We start from the raw sequence: 18,572 nt of genomic DNA on the forward strand, positions 1-18,572 counted from the left end.
AAGGTGATTTAAGCAATTTTGAGCGTGGCATGGTTGTTGGTGCCAGACGGGCCGGTCTGAGTATTTCACAATCTGCTCAGTTACTGGGATTTTCACGCACAACCATTTCTAGGGTTTAAAAAGAATGGTGTGAAAAGGGGAAAAAAAAACATCCAGTATGCGGCAGTCCTGTGGGCGAAAATGCCTTGTTGATGCTAGAGGTCAGAGGAGAAAGGGCCAACTGGTTCAAGCTGATAGAAGAGCAACTTTGACTGAAATAACCACTCGTTACAACCGAGGTATGCAGCAAAGCATTTGTGAAGCCACAACACGCACAACCTTGAGGCGGATGGGCTACAACAGCAGAAGGCCCCACCAGGTACCACTAATCTCCACTACAAATGGGAAAAAGAGCCTACAATTTGCACGAGCTCACCAAAATTGGACAGTTGAAGACTGAAAAAATGTTGCCTGGTCTGATGAGTCTCTGATGATTTCTGTTGAGACATTCAGATGGTAGAGTAAGAATTTGGCGTAAACAGAATGAAAGCATGGATCCATCATGCCTTGTTACCACTGTGCAGGCTGCTGGTGGTGGTGTAATGGTGTGGAGGAAGTTTTCTTGGCACACTTTTGGCCCCTTAGTGCAAATTGGGCATCGTTTAAATGCCATGGCCTACCTGAGCATTGTTTCTGACGATGTCCATCCCTTTATGACCACCATGTACTTATCCTCTGATGGCTACTTCCAGCAGGATAATGCACCATGTCACAAAGCTTGAATCATTTCAAATTGGTTTCTTGAACATGACAATGAATTCACTGTACTAAAATGGCCCCCACAGTCACCAGATCTCAACCCAATAGAGCATCTTTGGGATGTGGTGGAGGGGGAGCTTAATCTCCATCAATTGCAAGATGCTATCCTATCAATATGGGCCAACATTTCTAAAGAATGCTTTCAGCACCTTGTTGAATCAATGCCACATAGAATTAAGGCAGTTCTGAAGGCGAAAGGGGTCAAACACAGTATTAGTATGGTGTTCCTAATAATCCTTTAGGTGAGTGTCATTTGCCAAAAGAGGCAGGGGTCTCCGTCCCATCCTGGACTTACGGGACATCAACAAACACCTCAGAAAGTACAAGTTCAAAATGCTCACAGTAAAAACATTATACAATGTTATTCGTCCCAGAGACTGGTTTACATCAGTAGATCTGAAGGATGCTTACTTTCACATAAGCATTTATCCGGCGCACAGAAAATTCAGGGAACACCCTACAAATATTTGAGGGTTCTGTTATGTTTGGAATTGGTTCCACAAACTTTTACAAAATGCGCCGAGGCAGCTCTAACACCGCTGATAATAGTGGGTCTCAGAGTGTCAGCTTATTTAGATGATCTCCTCTCTGCTCCATCATGGAGACAGGTGGAGATAGATATGAATCGGCCTGTCTCATTTAAAAGGCTTGGGGATAGTGCTCACACAGGAAATAATTTACCTGGGTCTCAGGCTGAACTCAGACCTGTACCAGGCGTTCTTATCAGAGGAGCACATCAGGACAATTCGTGGTTGTCTCTCCCTTTTCCAGAAAGGGAAAAAAATCCCATTCAGACTGTTTACGTCTTCTTGGTCTGATGGTCATCCCGTTTGGACTGTTACGAATGAGAGAGTTTCAGTGCTGGGTAGTGGCATAGCGATTATGTCTGAGGCGCCACCTCAACCGCAAAGTGATAGTGTTGTTCTCCACTGCTGGAGGGCTCGCGTTTTTCTGGAATCAGTGACTCCACTGGGAGCTATTTCTTTGAGAAAGGTGGTAACGACTGATGCGTCGCTCACAGGTTGGGGTGCAGTGTGCAAGGGCAGAATAGCGAAAGGAAAATGGCCCATCTCGCTACACAATGCACATATAAACTTCTTGGAACTGTGTTTCTAGCATTGAAGCATTTCGTCCATTTCCTACAGAATCACCACTTTTTTGTCAGATAGGACAACACAACAGTGGTGGCATCATTGTGTGGGACTTGAAGCATCATTCATTACGATCGACTCATGTCCCTGGAATAATGAATGTGGGGGCAGATCTCCTGTCCAGGGGGAATCCTCGGTATGGAGAACCACCTCAGGTAGTGAACCAGTTTTGGGAAAGGTTGTGTGCCGTAGTTCTATTCGCCTTGCACGAAAATACCCATTGCTCCCTATTCTTTTCTCTGGCAAGAGATGCTACACCAAAGTGTGTGGATGCTTTGGCTCACCCGTGGCCAAATGTACTGTTTTACAAGTTTCCTCCTCTGAGTCTGATTGTACCAACTCAAAAAATAGTAAGAGAGTGCGGTCACTAATTAATTCTGATTGCGCCAAACTGATCAGGGAAGTTGTGGCTGACAGAGATAATCCAGCTCCTGCGCGATCAGTGCAGAGGTTTTTCATCCGGCACCGAACAAAGTGGCTCTATGGGCCTGGCCCGTGAGAGGTTGAATCTTAAGTGTTACGGGTTTGCCTCCGAGGGTGATTGCAACAATTAAAAATGCGAGAGGGGCTTCGACGTGCTCTGCATTTGATAGGAAATGGATTGTTTTTAATTAAGGTGCGCTCAAAGGCAAACTGTACCTTTTCAATGTTCAGTGGCAGAGGTGTTGTGTTTTCTGCAAGAACTTTTAGATAAGGGGAGAGCCTTCTCTACCGTTAAGGTTTATCTTGCTGCAATTTCTGCTTGCCATGTGGGGATCTTGCCACCCACTTGTGTGCAGGTTTATTAGGGGTGCGAGATGTCTGAACAGGATTTCAAAGCACTCTGTCACCTTTTGAGCCGATAGATAATATCAATTTGAAGCTCCTTTCGCTAAAGTTTGCTTTGTTATTGGCTCTGATGACTGCGAAACGAGTTAGTGAACTTCATGCTTTGTCGGTTCATAACTCTTGTTTGGTATTTCCTGTGGATTTCTTGTGAGTATCTCTTAAGACTAACCCAGCTTTTGTGCCTAAGGTAAGCAAGTCAACTTTCGCCTGTAGGCAGGTGGATTTACTGGGTTTCACTGCCCCCCCCTTTTTCCTCATCGGAAGACGAACGACTTCATTGTTTGTGCGTTGTGTCACTACGTGGACAGGATGAAGGAATTAAGAAATAGTAATCAGTTATTTGTTTCATGGGCTGGTTCTCATAAGGGTAAACCTATTTCTAAGAGATAAGCTGAGAATGAGGTGGGGACCGTTATGCAGTGGTATATATTGGGGAGGCAGGACTCCCTCATCACTGTCATGATTGCTTCCAGGATTGGTCATGCTTTGTCGGTTCATTCCCATAGTGAGATACCTCACTCATGTTATCAGAGAATCAGGATTACGTGAGTAACCTAAAGTTTTTTTTTTTACCTAAACATGCTAGCTGTCTCAGTTTTGAACAAAACAAAAACTCAAAACATCAAAAACTCATTGCATTCACAAGTTTAGCAGATTTGTGCAATGGATTATAATGTGCAACTGTAAAAATGCATTAAAAAAACATTTAAATAACACATTTAAATTAATGAAACAAAATGTGGAATTGCACTGAGCAAAAAACAAAACACAAAAAGATTTCATTAACAGTGCTTGCATTTGAATGTTTTCAGAGTTTGCAATTTCCGATTTGAATGCAAGTCTTGACAATACACTATGATGAAATGCATTCTTTGTTAATGCAGTGCAGTTTTTGATTAGTGTAGGGCAAGGTGTTTTCTAGTCTCAGAGACATCAGTCATGAATTTGAGCTTGTGTGTGTGTGTGTGTGTAGTCTAGAGGAGGACTGCGAGGCATCTCTCTGCACAGCAGCGTTGGCTTCCAAGAATCGGCAGTTACAGAAGGACATGAAGAAACTGACTGCTGTCTTCCAGAAGATGAAGTCTTATGTGGCTCTGCTAGCCCTGCCCAGTGAGTGTGTGTGACGCTGAAAGGGTGTGTGTGTGTGTGTGTGTGTGTGTGTGACTGATGAGTGCAGTCTTGTGCCGCAGGTGTGTGTTCAGATGCCATGTGTCAGAGCAGTGCTAGCGCAGTCTTCACCCAGATGAGCGCGTGTCTACACAGTCTTCATGACGCTGCCACAGGTGAGAGTCAGGGCTGCAGAACAGCCTTACATCAAGATCATTCAAAACAAGAGCAAACACCTGACAATGAAAACTTCTCTTTCTGTTAAGTTACTGTTTTAATTATAAACTCACTTCATTCCAGCCCGCCACTCTTCGGCACGCATCTGATTTGCAGATTAATTTACACAAGCTGTTTTAAACCAAAAGAAGAGGAAATGAAAGAGATTGTGCACTGTTCTCATAGAGAAGCATAGAGCCGTGTTTCAGACTCTTTCACCTCTTCCTGCGTTTAAGATGCATACACATACAATTTTATCAAAAAACCCTTCACAACATTCTGTTTTTAATATTTAGATATTGTTTATCTGAAAAATCACCCAACCCGTGATTCAAAAACCACTATACATGATTTATATAACCCCCCCCCCAGCCAGACCATGAGAATGTTTTCAAAACGTCACAGATCCACAGTGTACTAAAGATTGGAGACCCCTGGTCTAGACACGTAGATTTAGAGAACGTGTTGACCTGTTCCCTTCAGTTTATTCCTTTCATCTTACTCACTAACTAGTCTTTAATGCTCTCTCTCTGTGTGTGTGTGTATGTGTGCGCATGTGTGCGCGTGTGTGTGTGTGTGTGTGTGTGTGTGTGAGCAGAGCTGTCGCAGCACTACAGTCAGAAGGCGTCTCTGGAGCAGGGTCTGCCCACCGTCACACAGAAGTTTCACACCACTAACGAGTGTTTGCTGTCCTCGCTGGCGTCGCTCACCAGCAGCTGTGGAAAGGTCTTCACCTTCAGATTGAGTCTGTCTCAGTGTGTTCGGTTTCTTCATGTGACTCCAGACAGACTGATGATGATCAGATCACATCTCTATGTGCAGCACACACACCTCACTGCATGATGACAATTAATGACAAAATCAATGTTTGGTATTTCCTACTGACACACTACAGCAGAAGATAGAAATAACTGACTTAAAACCATCTTTATCTGCTGGAAATACTAGTGCTCTAATCATTTTTGCTGTTCATAAATAGTTTTTACTTGCAAATATGTTTGAAATAGTGTCAAACAATTAATCACTAACAAAATAAGAGTTTTTGATTGCATAAATTATGTGTGTGTTCTGTGTATATTTATGTATATATTTGTGTCCCTGGAGTACAATCAGTGTCACAGATATATTTGTAGAAATAGACAACAATACATTGTATAGGTCAAAATTATATTTTTCTTAAATGCCAAAAATCATTAGGATGTTAAGATGTTCCATGATGTTCCATGAAGATATTTTGTAAATTTCCTACCGTAAATATTTCAAGAAGTATTTTTGATTAGTAATATGCATTGCTAAGAACTTCATTTGAAGTTTTTTTTTGCTCCCTCAGATTCCAGATCTTCAAATAGTTAGGCTAGGGATGTTCATTTTATCTGGTTAAACGTTAACCGACCATTAGTAATTTTGACGGTTTAATACAATCAATAAAACACTTTAAAAAGTAATTTATTTATTTGTTTTAAGTAATTTATAAAAATATTTAAAAAGGTTTGCTGCACTTAAAATAGGCAATGCTATATAAAAAACTCTTTTTTTTTTTTTTTTAGAGAGAAAAAAAAACATGTTGCTTAGCCTATTAAAACATCTATTTTTATAATTTCATTCAGAAATGGGCCAAATTCAGATGCGAAATGTTTACAAACATTATAATAAACACTGTAAACATGCTATTTTAGTTCCCCTCACCTTGCCAGAACAAATTCATTTAGGCTAAAACGAATCTGAAACCAACTTTGGGTCTCTCATTCGACACGAGATCTAATGTTTCCATATTCCCCATGTATTTGATTGACAAGTTATTCACGTAAAACAAAGTGTTTTTTTAACATCACGTAGGTACAGTGATAACAACAGCACAGATTTTATGACATATTTATACTGAGCAGTGTTTTTCTCCATATGTTTGACTGACTGTATTTTATTGTGATAATGAACAGGCTGCATTGTCAAAGTAGCTAAGCTTAACTGTGTGCACACATCAGCGCCAGCAATCACTTGATAACAGTTCTAACAAATTCCCTTCTAACAGTGGATGCGACTTATCCTTTTAGTCATTAAGATAATCTTAATTTTAAACGGTTTGCCTTTATCTGTGTACATTCACAATAAAATCAAATCTTTGTGCATAAAGTAAGCCTAAAAAAAATAGGATGCCGGTTTCTGCCGTATGTTTCCTTTCGTGCAGCACAAAAATGAATCAAAACTCTGCGTTTTTCTTTCATATTTTTAACTTATTCAAGTGAAAGTATATTTCTTGTGTAGGCCTATTTATTCACTACATATAGCCTGTCTTTATGATGTTTTTCTCCACTCGCAGAAGCGCTGCAGGAGGGTGATGTGATATGGAGACATTGTAAATCCTCATGTTCTGTTGTGTGCTGCTCATTGCACATGTAATATCAATCCCCGGGAAACAAATGTTAGTATTTTTAATGGGTCACAGACACTTATTTCTAATTTAATTTAATTCTTGTCAGTTAATGGTTAATAATCTGTTAATGAGGGTCGGTTGTTGGTTAGGAAAAATAACCAAAATGAACATCCCTAATCTGATTCTTTGAACTGCTTCGCATGAGTCGTTTATGAATCATTTAGAAATGAGGTAAAATTGAATCTATTTTCTGAGAAAACCAACATGTTTTTTGACCTTGCATGCATGCATGTAAACCTGTTTTAGGAGACTCCTAAAACAATATATTGGCAACCTTAAACATGGCATAATAGGGGCACTTTAAATTGATGCATCACATCATTTACTTTTATGCCAATATGCCATTATGCAGTGAATCATTGAATCTTCCCATCTCTAACACACACACACAGACACACACCTCTGACACGCAGCATTGCACTCCTCTTCATTCAGTTATAATATCTCCTCCAGATGGCCACCTTCTTCAGCAACAACCTGGACTTCTTGGCATCGTGTCCCGGCTACAGCCCGCGAGGAGGCTTCCTGAACCCACAGCAGGCCGACAGCATGATGGAGAACAAGAGACGTGCTGCCACCTACATGAGCACCATCAGAAAGGTCTTCATCTCTGACACACAGACGTCTGCACTTCAAAGCAGAGCTCTGCAGTCGTGAGACCCCCACACAATTTGGGATTTTTACATAGTTACTGTATTTTTCGAACTATAAGTCACACCTAAGTATAAGTCGCATCAGTCCAAAAATACGTCATGATGAGGAAAAAAAACATAAGTCGCACTGGACTACAAGTCGCATTTATTTAGAACCAAGAGAAAACGTTACCGTCTCCAGCCGCGAGAGGGCGCTCTATGTCTTCAGTGTAGACTACAGGAGCACTGAGCAGCATAGAGCGTCCTCTCTCAGCTGGAGACGGTAATGTTTTCTCTTGGTTCATTTCTCTTGGTTCATGTCGATAAATAGGTCACATCTGACTATAAGTCACAGGACCAGCCAAACTATGAAAAAAGTGCGACTTATAGTCCGGAAAATACGGGATACAGATTTTAATAGTTTCTGAAATGAAAAGTATTACATGAATTGGTGGAGAGGGAGGAGATAAAAGCAAAGCAGGACTCTAAACATGTTTGTGTGCAGTCCAATCTTCAGACGTGGTGAATCGAGTGTTTATATAGTTCACTTGACTGAGAGTTGTTGTGTTTTCATGTGTTCAGGTGCGCTCAGAGTCTGTGCCGTACAGAGAAGCGTTAGCAAACAGACACGTTCTGACGAGCTCTACGGAGAGCAGAGAGGGACTCATGCAGCAGGTATGTGTGCAGACGCATCTCTATCTGTCTGTCTGTCTCTGTCTGTCTCTCTGTATCTGTCTCTGTGTCTGTCTGTCTCTCTGTATCTCTGTCTGTCTCTCTGTGTCTGTCTGTCTCTCTGTCTCTGTATCTCTGTCTGTCTCTCTGTGTCTGTCTGTCTGTCTCTGTATCTCTGTCTGTATCTCTGTGTCTGTCTCTCTGTCCGTCTGTCTGTCTGTCTCTCTGTATCTCTGTGTCTGTCTGTCTGTCTCTCTGTATCTCTGTGTCTGTCTGTCTCTCTGTATCTCTGTGTCTGTCTCTCTGTCTCTGTATCTTTGTGTCTGTCTGTCTGTCTCTCTGTCCGTCTGTCTCTGTATCTCTGTGTCTGTCCGTCTGTCTCTCTGTGTCTGTCTGTCTGTCTCTCTGTATCTCTGTGTCTGTCTGTCTGTCTCTCTGTGTCTGTCTGTCTGTCTCTCTGTGTCTGTCTGTCTGTCTCTCTGTATCTCTGTGTCTGTCTGTCTGTCTCTCTGTATCTCTGTGTCTGTCTGTCTGTCTCTCTGTATCTCTGTGTCTGTCCGTCTGTCTCTCTGTATCTCTGTGTCTGTCCGTCTGTCTCTCTGTCTCTGTGTCTGTCTGTCTCTCTGTATCTCTGTCTGTCTCTCTGTTTCTCTGTCTCTCTGTCTGTCTCTCTGTATCTCTGTATCTCTGTCTGTCTCTCTGTATCTCTGTGTCTGTCCGTCTGTCTCTCTGTCTCTGTCTCTGTGTCTGTCTGTCTCTCTGTATCTCTGTCTGTCTCTCTGTATCTCTGTGTCTGTCTGTCTGTCTCTCTGTCTCTGTATCTCTGTCTGTATCTCTGTGTCTGTCTGTCTGTCTCGCTGTCCGCCTGTATCTTTGTGTCTGTCTGTCTGTCTCTCTGTCTCTGTATCTCTGTGTCTGTCTGTCTGTCTCTCTGTATCTCTGTGTCTGTCTGTCTGTCTGTCTCTCTGTATCTCTGTGTCTGTCTGTCTGTCTCTCTGTCTCTCTGTCTCTGTATCTCTGTGTCTGTCTGTCTGTCTCTCTGTATCTCTGTCTGTCTCTCTGTATCTCTGTGTCTGTCCGTCTGTCTGTCTCTCTGTATCTCTGTGTCTGTCCGTCTGTCTGTCTCTCTGTCCGCCTGTCTCTCTGTCTCTGTATCTTTGTGTCTGTCTGTCTGTCTCTCTGTCTCTGTATCTCTGTGTCTGTCTGTCTGTCTCTCTGTGTCTGTCCGTCTGTCTGTCTCTCTGTATCTCTGTGTCTGTCTGTCTGTCTCTCTGTCTCTGTGTCTGTCTCTCTGTATCTCTGTGTCTGTCTGTCTGCCTGTATTTCTGTATCTCTGTGTCTGTCCGTCTGTCTCTCTGTCTCTGTATCTCTGTGTCTGTCTCTCTGTATCTCTGTGTCTGTCCGTCTGTCTCTCTGTATCTCTGTCTGTCCGTCTGTCTCTCTGTCTCTGTATCTTTGTGTCTGTCTGTCTGTTTCTCTGTATCTCTGTGTCTGTCTGTCTGTCTCTCTGTATCTCTGTCTGTCCGTCTGTCTCTCTGTCTCTGTATCTTTGTGTCTGTCTGTCTGTCTCTCTGTATCTCTGTGTCTGTCCGTCTGTCTCTCTGTCTCTGTATCTCTGTGTCTGTTTCTCTGTATCTCTGTGTCTGTCTGTCTGTCTCTCTGTATCTCTGTCTGTCTGTCAATTCAATTTCAATTCAAATGAGCTTTATTAGCATGACTGTGAAACACAATGTTGCCAAAGCATCAACATATTATATATAAATAATAAAACAAACAAACAAAACATATGTGTACAGATCATGTCATAAATAAACACAATTTATCCTAATAAATGAGTAAATCCAGTCGGTCTCTCTAGAGAATTAGCTGACTCTGGCGTTGTGAATAGCTAACACATATTTAGCCGCTAGTGCAGCTGTACTATCATCTTCTCCCAGTAAGAAGAACATTTTGTCAGTGTCGCTCAGTTCAGAGAATGATGGAATTAAGATTTCAAACCTGGGCAGAAAGGTTTCTCTTATACTGGTGTATTTAGAGCAGAAGAGCAGAAAGTGTTCCTCATCCTCGATGTGCTGTAGGTCACAGTGTCTACAGATCCTCTGCTCTCTCTCTGTCTTCCTCTCTCTATCTCTAGATCATGGTCACTTAATCTGTATTTGGAGAGGATTTGTCTTTCTTTAAAATGTTTAATAAATAGATAACTGGCCAATTTAGTGGTTCTATTGAGGGCCGAGTAACATTGCAGTTTATTCTGGAGGGCAAAATGTGCTTTTAGTGCTTGATCATGAGTGACATTTAGATGTTTGTGGATATGGTTAATAAAAGGTTTGGGGTTGATGGGGAGTATATTCTGATGGACGAGTTGAAGAGCGAGTGAGTTCAGAGGATGAGGTTCTGCTGAGCTTTCATTGGCGAGGAGGGCTTTATATTGCACTGACTCTGGGTCAGACTGATGGAGGTGATGCCAGAACTGAACACATCTCTTCTGGATCTCCATGTTCAGCGGGTACAGGCCCAGCTCAGCCCTGCAGGCCGCAGTGGACGTGTTTCTGTCAACCCCCAGAATATTTTTGCCAATTTCCAATTGTAATTTTTCTACTGATGTTTTATCCCAATTTTTTAAATTTAGTACTGGTCCCCAAATTTCACATCCATATAAAAGAATTGGTTTTATTATTGAATTATATAATTTTATCCAGGTTTTAATGGGTAATTTTAAGTGTCCACATCGTGACTTTATAGCATAGAAAGCCCTCCGAGCCTTTTCAGCGAGTGTTTTGACAGCCAGACCGAAGCGTCCCGAAGCGCTGATGTCGATGCCCAGATAGCTGTAGCTAGAGCTGTGCTGCAGGACCTGGCCTTTATACAGGAACTGCTGTTTGTGTCCCTGAGATCTGGCTTTCTTCTGGAACACCATGACTCTGGTTTTGTCCAGATTGACGGTCAGGGCCCAGTCGTGACAGGCTCTGCTGAAGGCCCTCAGGTGTGCGGGACAGCAGGGCCAGGTCATCTGACCTCTGACCCCTGTAGAGTGAGGCCGGGCGCAGTAGAGCTCTCCAGCGCTGACGCCAGGTCATTGATGTAGATGTTGAATAGAGTTGGGCTCAGACTGCAGCCCTGCCTCACTCCACGGCCCTGCTGGAAGAACGCGGTTCTGCGGTTACCCATCTTCACCGCACTTTTGCTGTTGGTGTACAGAGATTTAATAATGTCAAATGTTTTTCCGCCAATGCCAATTTGTAGGATTTTGTACAGTAGACCATCATGCCAAATTGAATCAAATGCTTCTTTAAAGTCTACAAAACATGCAAATATTTTCCTTTGTTTGTGGTTGATGTTCTTGTTGATTAGAGTGTGGAGAGAGTAGATGTGGTCGGATGTGCGATGTTTTGGTAAAAAGCCAATCTGTGCTTTATTTAAGATGTTGTGTGCTGAGATGTGTGAGACGATGCGTGTGTGTATGATACTGCAGAACAGTTTTCCCAACACACTGCCCACACTTATCCCGCGGTAGTTATTGGGGTCGAATCGATCGCCGCTCTTAAATATGGGGGTGATGAGTCCCTCAGACCAGATCTCAGGGAAGTGTCCAGACCAGAACACCAGATTAAATCATTTGCCTATTGTTTGAATCATGCTGGGACTGCTGAGTTTAAGCATTTCATTATTAATGTGATCTTGTCCACATGCTTTCTTTAATTTAAGATTTTTAATATGTTCTAATATTTCAGATATTGTTATTGATTTTGATAATTCTTAATAGTTTTTTCCATGTCTTCTAGTGTTTTCTTTATTTTACTCTGAGGTTGGTTGAGGTCGGCCGGTTCAATTTTTTGATACAGATTTTCAAAGTAAGATTTCCAAATTGTGCCATTCTGGAGTGATATCTCTAATTTGGGTTTTTGGAGTTTTTTATATAGGTTCCAGAAAGTGTTTTGATCTATTGAATCGTCAATTTCTTCAATTTTAGTTTGAAAATATTTTTCTCTTTTTTTCCACAGCAGTGTTTTGTACTTTTGCAGACAGTCGGAGTAAGAAAGCCGTAATGTCTGGCTGGAAGGATCTTTGTGCTTTTTATTGGAATGTCTCCTGAGTTCTTTTCTGAGACCGGCACATTCATCATCAAACCAGACATCCTTTCTCTTTCTCTGTCCATTGGTTCTATGTTTGGTTTGCTGTTTAGAGCTGAAACAACGAATCGATTTAATCGATTAAAATCGATTATTAAAATAGTTGTCAACTAATTTAGTCATCGATTCATTGCTAAATAACTTTTATTTGCCGTAAGCGGCTCATTTCGTGCATATTTCAAATCTGCGGTGACCAAAGTGTGGCAGTAATGAGCCACCGGAGGTTTTACTCAGCCAGTACAACAGGAGAAGTAGCGAATAGCCAATAGCTGGCCTCGTTTTATGTCACGTGCTTCCCGAGCAGCGTCTCTGCAGCCATAGACATCATATGATGTCTATGTCTGCAGCATTCAGCGTGATGTGGGAGTACTTTACATTGAGCCTTTAAAAAAGAAGAGTAACCTGTAAACTCTTCACTACTGCACTGTTTAAGGGGACGTTCACATATCGCGTCTTTTGCACGCTCAAGTTCGTTATTTCCAACACCGCACCGCATCGAGTTAAAAACATTTCAACTTTTCAGAATGCAGCAAGCGCACCGCGGGTCATGTGACAAGAACTAACCAATCAGCTTCATCCTTTACCGTAACAACGTTAAAAGCTCAGTCAAGATGAAAGGAACAGCTGATCATAGCTGTATATGGATTCCCATTTTGAAATAAATTTAGTAGCAGAGCTACTGCAAGCGATTTTTTGAGCTGCAAATCCATTTATCCTTTGCTGAAATTCTGAAATTTCCGCGTCTTCAAGGAGAGAGCACGTCATGGTTGCTTAGCAAAGGCAGACGCCTCAGGGGCGCTTCTGCGCGAGCGCTTTGGAAAGAAGGAGAAAGCGGTGCGCCTAGCGTTTTCCACGCGTTTTTAGGCGCGATTTGTGAACGGCCCCTAAGACTTTCATTTGTGCAGATTCTCCAGTACAATATTGTTTGCAAATGTTTAGTCATAAAAGCTGATAACATTGCTTTTTAACAGTTAACATTTAAAGCTTTACAAACATGTTCTGTGATCAGTTTGTAGTTTACCAGTTCAAAATTCAGTCGTGCAGCCTAATTATGACTGAATGAGAGAGGTAAATGTTTAAAGATATTTGAAATGCACTTTTTTTCTAAGTATTATTCACTGCTCTTTTTCACACAGCAGGTTTTTTGTGTGTGTCCTATTTTTTTTTCTGGACAACCTTCTGATGGATTTTACTTTAAATTGTGAGTTCCATTCAGGTTTCATGCCATTGGCACTTTTTTTGAAGGATTGTTTACAATTTCACAGCAAAAGCTATAAAGCTTTTTCCCAGTAAATAATAAAATACAATGCACTGCAATTTTATTCTGTTTTATCCTTATTCTTCGTGAAAATATGTTCTGAAAGATTCCTTAATAAGCTTTGTTCGGGATGTTAAACTACTTTAGGAGCTCTAAGGACTGCCATGGTGAAAACATTATTTTAAATCTCCTTGTGAAATTTGCTAGAGTATGGGTCAGTGTTCTGATTGCAGAAGAGTTCAACAAAGGATTACTAACACAATAAAACAACTCCAGGTATATTTGTGATGAGGATATGACAGTGCAAAATGGTTAAAATCTCTTAAATCTATGCTGAATGATAAAGACCATTTATTAATAATTTACTTGGGGAAAAAATGGAAAAAACTAAAATATAAGTACATAAACCGATTAATCGATTAATCGTAAAAATAATCGACAGATTAATCGATTATCAAAATAATCGTTAGTTGCAGCCCTATATTAGATAGTTATCAATGTTATGAATATGTTATTTAAGTTTTTTTGTTGCTAAATTTATTCCATTAATATCTAAGGTGAAATCAGTGGACATAAAGTCATCTAGCATTTTTAATATAGTCGGATTGTTCATATTTTCTTTGAATTGTTCTGAGTTGGATTGATTCCACTTGAGTTTCTGTTTCAGAGGAAACAGTTTTTCAGCTTCAGGTGGAGCAGTTTTGGTTATTTGACAAGGGGCTTTCAGATAAAGCACAGTTTGGCAGTGATCGGACATCGGGAGCTGAGGTCTGACTGTGAATGCATTGATAAAACTTTGATCAATATCTGTTATTGAATAATCAACCACACTGGCTCCTAATCTGGAGCAGTAAGTGAATCTACCTAATGTATCTCCACGAGTTCTGCCATTAAAGGGTCATGAAACCCCCCTATTTCAGCGCAAGTCTAGCTCACACTGTTTTTGAAAAATGCAACTGAAATGGGCGTGGATGGCTGTGAGAAGGGGAGGGGAGTGTGGATGTGGTATTGCACGGCAGGGATAACTGTTATTGCATATCATTACAAATGTGTCGTAAAACGTAAGCAAAAAAAGTTTTTTTTTAAAAAGCTGGCAATACACTGACACTATTTCTGTCATTTCAAAAGTAACTGAACGCCCTGTCATCAAATTCTATTGAATAAAACATATTAAATGTACATATTAATTATAATGTCATTATAAACAACTATATACTTTATATACACACTATAAATTAATATATTTGCAAATAATAGATTTCCGGTTAAAAAAAATTCCGTGCCTAGATCGACGCGCCACCTGAACAACAATAGTAAAGATGGACAGCGACATAGAAATATACAGTGACGGCAGCGCGCAGGGTTCTGTGGAGGTGGAGGACTTCTCGAGAGGCGAAGCTCTCTCGAGAAAAATGTTTGCTGCATATATATAAATTAGATGTGTCCGTTGTGGATGGCCAACCAGCCGCACGGAGCCAGACTCTAGCCCTGGCAGCATCGCGGGGAAAGCTATGCAATGCGCTTGAACTTTTGCACCACGCATACAAACACTTGCGTCCCATGATCGCCTCTCTCATCGACTACGCAATATCACAGTTTGTTTGACAGGTCTATCATTGAAAAGATCCACGTGGTATCATGATTAATTCAGTGAAATGTCTTCTCATTGGATATGAAGGCTCAGCCTCATTAATAATTATGAGAGAACGATGAGTCATCACTGTATGATCCGTACAGAAAAACGTCACATCCTGTGACGTAGACTTGATGAAGATTTCAAACCCGGAAGACGAAAATAGCCGATACAAACTCAAATTTAACCATTTATATCCTATTATTAAATTTTACAGATTATAACATTGTCTTCTATGGTGTTAAACACACCTACCTCTGTTAAAATCTCAGAAAAATTGGTTTAGGGTTTCATGACCCTTTAATGATGTATAATCCTAAACCTTTACAGAGTTTCAACATTTGTTTTCCACTAATGTTCACTGAAGTATCATAGCTGTTTCTCGGTGTGATATTAGATGAGGGATGAAACGTGGTGTCATTGGGGATGTGGTCATTATCTACAATATTTACATAATCAATTTCTCGCCCTGTTCTGGTGTTTAAGTCTCTGCAGATGAGGATGTTTCCTCTGGACTGAAAGTGTAAGATGTCAGTCTGTAATGTTGGGAAGCTTTGCTCTTCGTAATAGGGAGAGTCATGAGGTGGAATATAGATTGCACAGAGATAAAGATTAGACTGATATATGACGGATTTCACTTCAAGCCAAATGGATGATTTTCCACTTTTAGCAACTTGAATCGAATGTTTTAAATCGTCTTTGTGCCATATAAGTATGCCACCTGAGTCTCGGCCACATTTACTTTTAGAATTTTTTGATAAAGGAACCATAATTTCCTTGTATCCTATTGGACAATGTAAGGTCTCATTACTACGACACCACGTCTCATGAAAGATAAAGATGTCCATGTCTGTTACACTGCTGAGTAAGTCTTGGTCTGCAGTCTTATTACCAAAAGTAGAAGAGTGCAGACCTTGTATATTCCAACAACTGATTTTAAATGATTTCATGAATAGGTGTGTGTGTGTGTGCTATGCAGGTTATGTCCTCAGCCTGGAGCAGATGACGTTCAGCAGATGTCGGATCTGGTTGAGTTCAGCGGCTGCAGGGTTCTGTGGTTGTTGAGCGGCCGCTGCGTAGCTCTTGTGTTGGGATGGAGGTCCGGTGGTCCGTGTGGGCTCTGCTGGAGGACGAGGGCTTCTCTGTGTTGTGTAGCTCTTGTGTTGGGATGGAGATCCGGTGGTCCGTCTGGGCTCTGCTGGAGGACGAGGGCTTCTCTGTGTTGTGTAGCTCTTGTGTTGGGATGGGGGTCCGGTGGTCCGTGTGGGGTCTGCTGGAGGACGAGGGCTTCTCTGTGTTGTGTAGCTCTTGTGTTGGGATGGAGGTCCGGTGGTCCGTGTGGGCTCTGCTGGAGGACGAGGGCTTCTCTGTGTTGTGTAGCTCTTGTGTTGGGATGGAGGTCCGGTGGTCCGTGTGGGCTCTGCTGGAGGACGAGGGCTTCTCTGTGTTGTGTAGCTCTTGTGTTGGGATGGAGGTCCGGTGGTCCGTCTGGGCTCTTCTGGAGGACGAGGGCTTCTCTGTGTTGTGTAGCTCTTGTGTTGGGATGGAGGTCCGGTGGTCCGTGTGGGCTCTGCTGGAGGACGAGGGCTTCTCTGTGTTGTGTAGCTCTTGTGTTGGGATGGAGGTCCGGTGGTCCGTGTGGGCTCTGCTGGAGGACGAGGGCTTCTCTGTGTTGTGTAGCTCTTGTGTTGGGATGGAGGTCCGGTGGTCCGTGTGGGCTCTGCTGGAGGACGAGGGCTTCTCTGTGTTGTGTAGCTCTTGTGTTGGGATGGAGGTCCGGTGGTCCGTGTGGGCTCTGCTGGAGGACGAGGGCTTCTCTGTGTTGTGTAGCTCTTGTGTTGGGATGGAGATCCGGTGGTCCGTCTGGGCTCTGCTGGAGGACGAGGGCTTCTCTGTGTTGTGTAGCTCTTGTGTTGGGGTGGAGGTCCGGTGGTCCGTGTGGGCTCTGCTGGAGGACGAGGGCTTCTCTGTGTTGTGTAGCTCTTGTGTTGGGATGGAGGTCCGGTGGTCCGTCTGGGCTCTGCTGGAGGACGAGGGCTTCTCTGTGTTGTGTAGCTCTTGTGTTGGGGTGGAGGTCCGGTGGTCCGTCTGGGCTCTGCTGGAGGACGAGGGCTTCTCTGTGTTGTGTAGCTCTTGTGTTGGGGTGGAGGTCCGGTGGTCCGTCTGGGCTCTGCTGAAGGACGAGGGCTTCTCTGTGTTGTGTAGCTCTTGTGTTGGGATGGAGGTCCGGTGGTCCGTGTGGGCTCTGCTGGAGGACGAGGGCTTCTCTGTGTTGTGTAGCTCTTGTGTTGGGGTGGAGGTCCGGTGGTCCGTGTGGGCTCTGCTGGAGGACGAGGGCTTCTCTGTGTTGTGTAGCTCTTGTGTTGGGATGGAGGTCCGGTGGTCCGTGTGGGCTCTGCTGGAGGACGAGGGCTTCTCTGTGTTGTGTAGCTCTTGTGTTGGGGTGGAGGTCCGGTGGTCCGTGTGGGCTCTGCTGGAGGACGAAGGCTTCTCTGTGTTGTGTAGCTCTTGTGTTGGGATGGAGGTCCGGTGGTCCGTCTGGGCTCTGCTGGAGGACGAGGGCTTCTCTGTGTTGTGTAGCTCTTGTGTTGGGGTGGAGGTCCGGTGGTCCGTCTGGGCTCTGCTGGAGGACGAGGGCTTCTCTGTGTTGTGTAGCTCTTGTGTTGGGATGGAGGTCCGGTGGTCCGTGTGGGCTCTGCTGGAGGACGAGGGCTTCTCTGTGTTGTGTAGCTCTTGTGTTGGGATGGAGGTCCGGTGGTCCGTCTGGGCTCTGCTGGAGGACGAGGGCTTCTCTGTGTTGTGTAGCTCTTGTGTTGGGATGGAGGTCCAGTGGTCCGTCTGGGCTCTGCTGGAGGACGAGGGCTTCTCTGTGTTGTGTAGCTCTTGTGTTGGGATGGAGGTCCGGTGGTCCGTCTGGGCTCTGCTGGAGGACGAGGGCTTCGCCTGTTATCGGAGTTTCTGTTGTTTCTTGCTGTATTTCCAAGGGCTGTGCTTTTCAGCACTCTGGCAAAGACTTTCACTCCTTGCTTATTGAGATATATGTGGTCATACATATGATGAGGCTGTATGTCTTTGTGATGGGCGAGATGAACATTAGGAATGAGTGCGCAGCTTCTGGAGAGTTCCACATTATTCCCGTGGATGATGTGGAAAGGCACATCGGTGCGTGGCAGCAGTGTGGACAGAGTTACTCTAGCCTCTGGGAAGCGTTGTGTGGCTCTGATCGCCACATCTCTCATCATAGGAGCCACACGGCCCTTCATGGCCCTTAAATCATTCGTCCCTGTGTGGATTACGATGTGCTTGTAGTTTTCATGTTTACTCTCAGATAGGATCTGAAAAGCACTTCTTGTGTTTGGGCACCAGATTTTCTTGGCTCTCATGTTTGGTAGCAGAAGTCTCTCATTGACATATTTCCCGTTAGAGTCCGTCAGGATAAGAGCATGTGTTTCTCCCGGGTCCTGTGCAGAGGAGCTGTGGATCTGGGGTGCAGGATCAGTCGAGCAGTGAGGCTCTTCTTCCACTGGCTGCTGTTCAGGTTGAGGGTTTTCCATGAGCATCAAATGAGCTTTATTGGCATTACTGCCCTTCTGTGGTGGTGGACATGGTTGTACAGGCTGCTGAGATTCAGTGTGGGGTGCTGAACCAGGTGCACGTTGGGCTTTAGGGCACAGTCTCTGGATATTCTAGCATTTATATGCCTGATGGTGTCCTGG

General features: G+C 43.3%; 1 protein-coding gene across 2 annotated transcripts in view; it reads left to right on the forward strand.

The window, feature by feature from the left end:
• Positions 1-18,572, forward strand: part of ppp1r21 (protein phosphatase 1, regulatory subunit 21) — a 55,964-nt gene that overhangs the window by 21,151 nt on the left and 16,241 nt on the right. For both annotated transcript variants that reach the window (XM_059566891.1, XM_059566890.1), the window contains exons 12-16: positions 3,751-3,887; positions 3,968-4,060; positions 4,699-4,826; positions 6,985-7,131; positions 7,746-7,838. In XM_059566891.1, the coding sequence (XP_059422874.1) occupies positions 3,751-3,887; positions 3,968-4,060; positions 4,699-4,826; positions 6,985-7,131; positions 7,746-7,838 (598 nt within the window). The remainder of the gene's footprint in view (positions 1-3,750; positions 3,888-3,967; positions 4,061-4,698; positions 4,827-6,984; positions 7,132-7,745; positions 7,839-18,572) is intronic.

Source organism: Carassius carassius, chromosome 14, assembly GCF_963082965.1.
Source record: "Carassius carassius chromosome 14, fCarCar2.1, whole genome shotgun sequence".
NCBI lineage: Eukaryota > Metazoa > Chordata > Actinopteri > Cypriniformes > Cyprinidae > Carassius > Carassius carassius.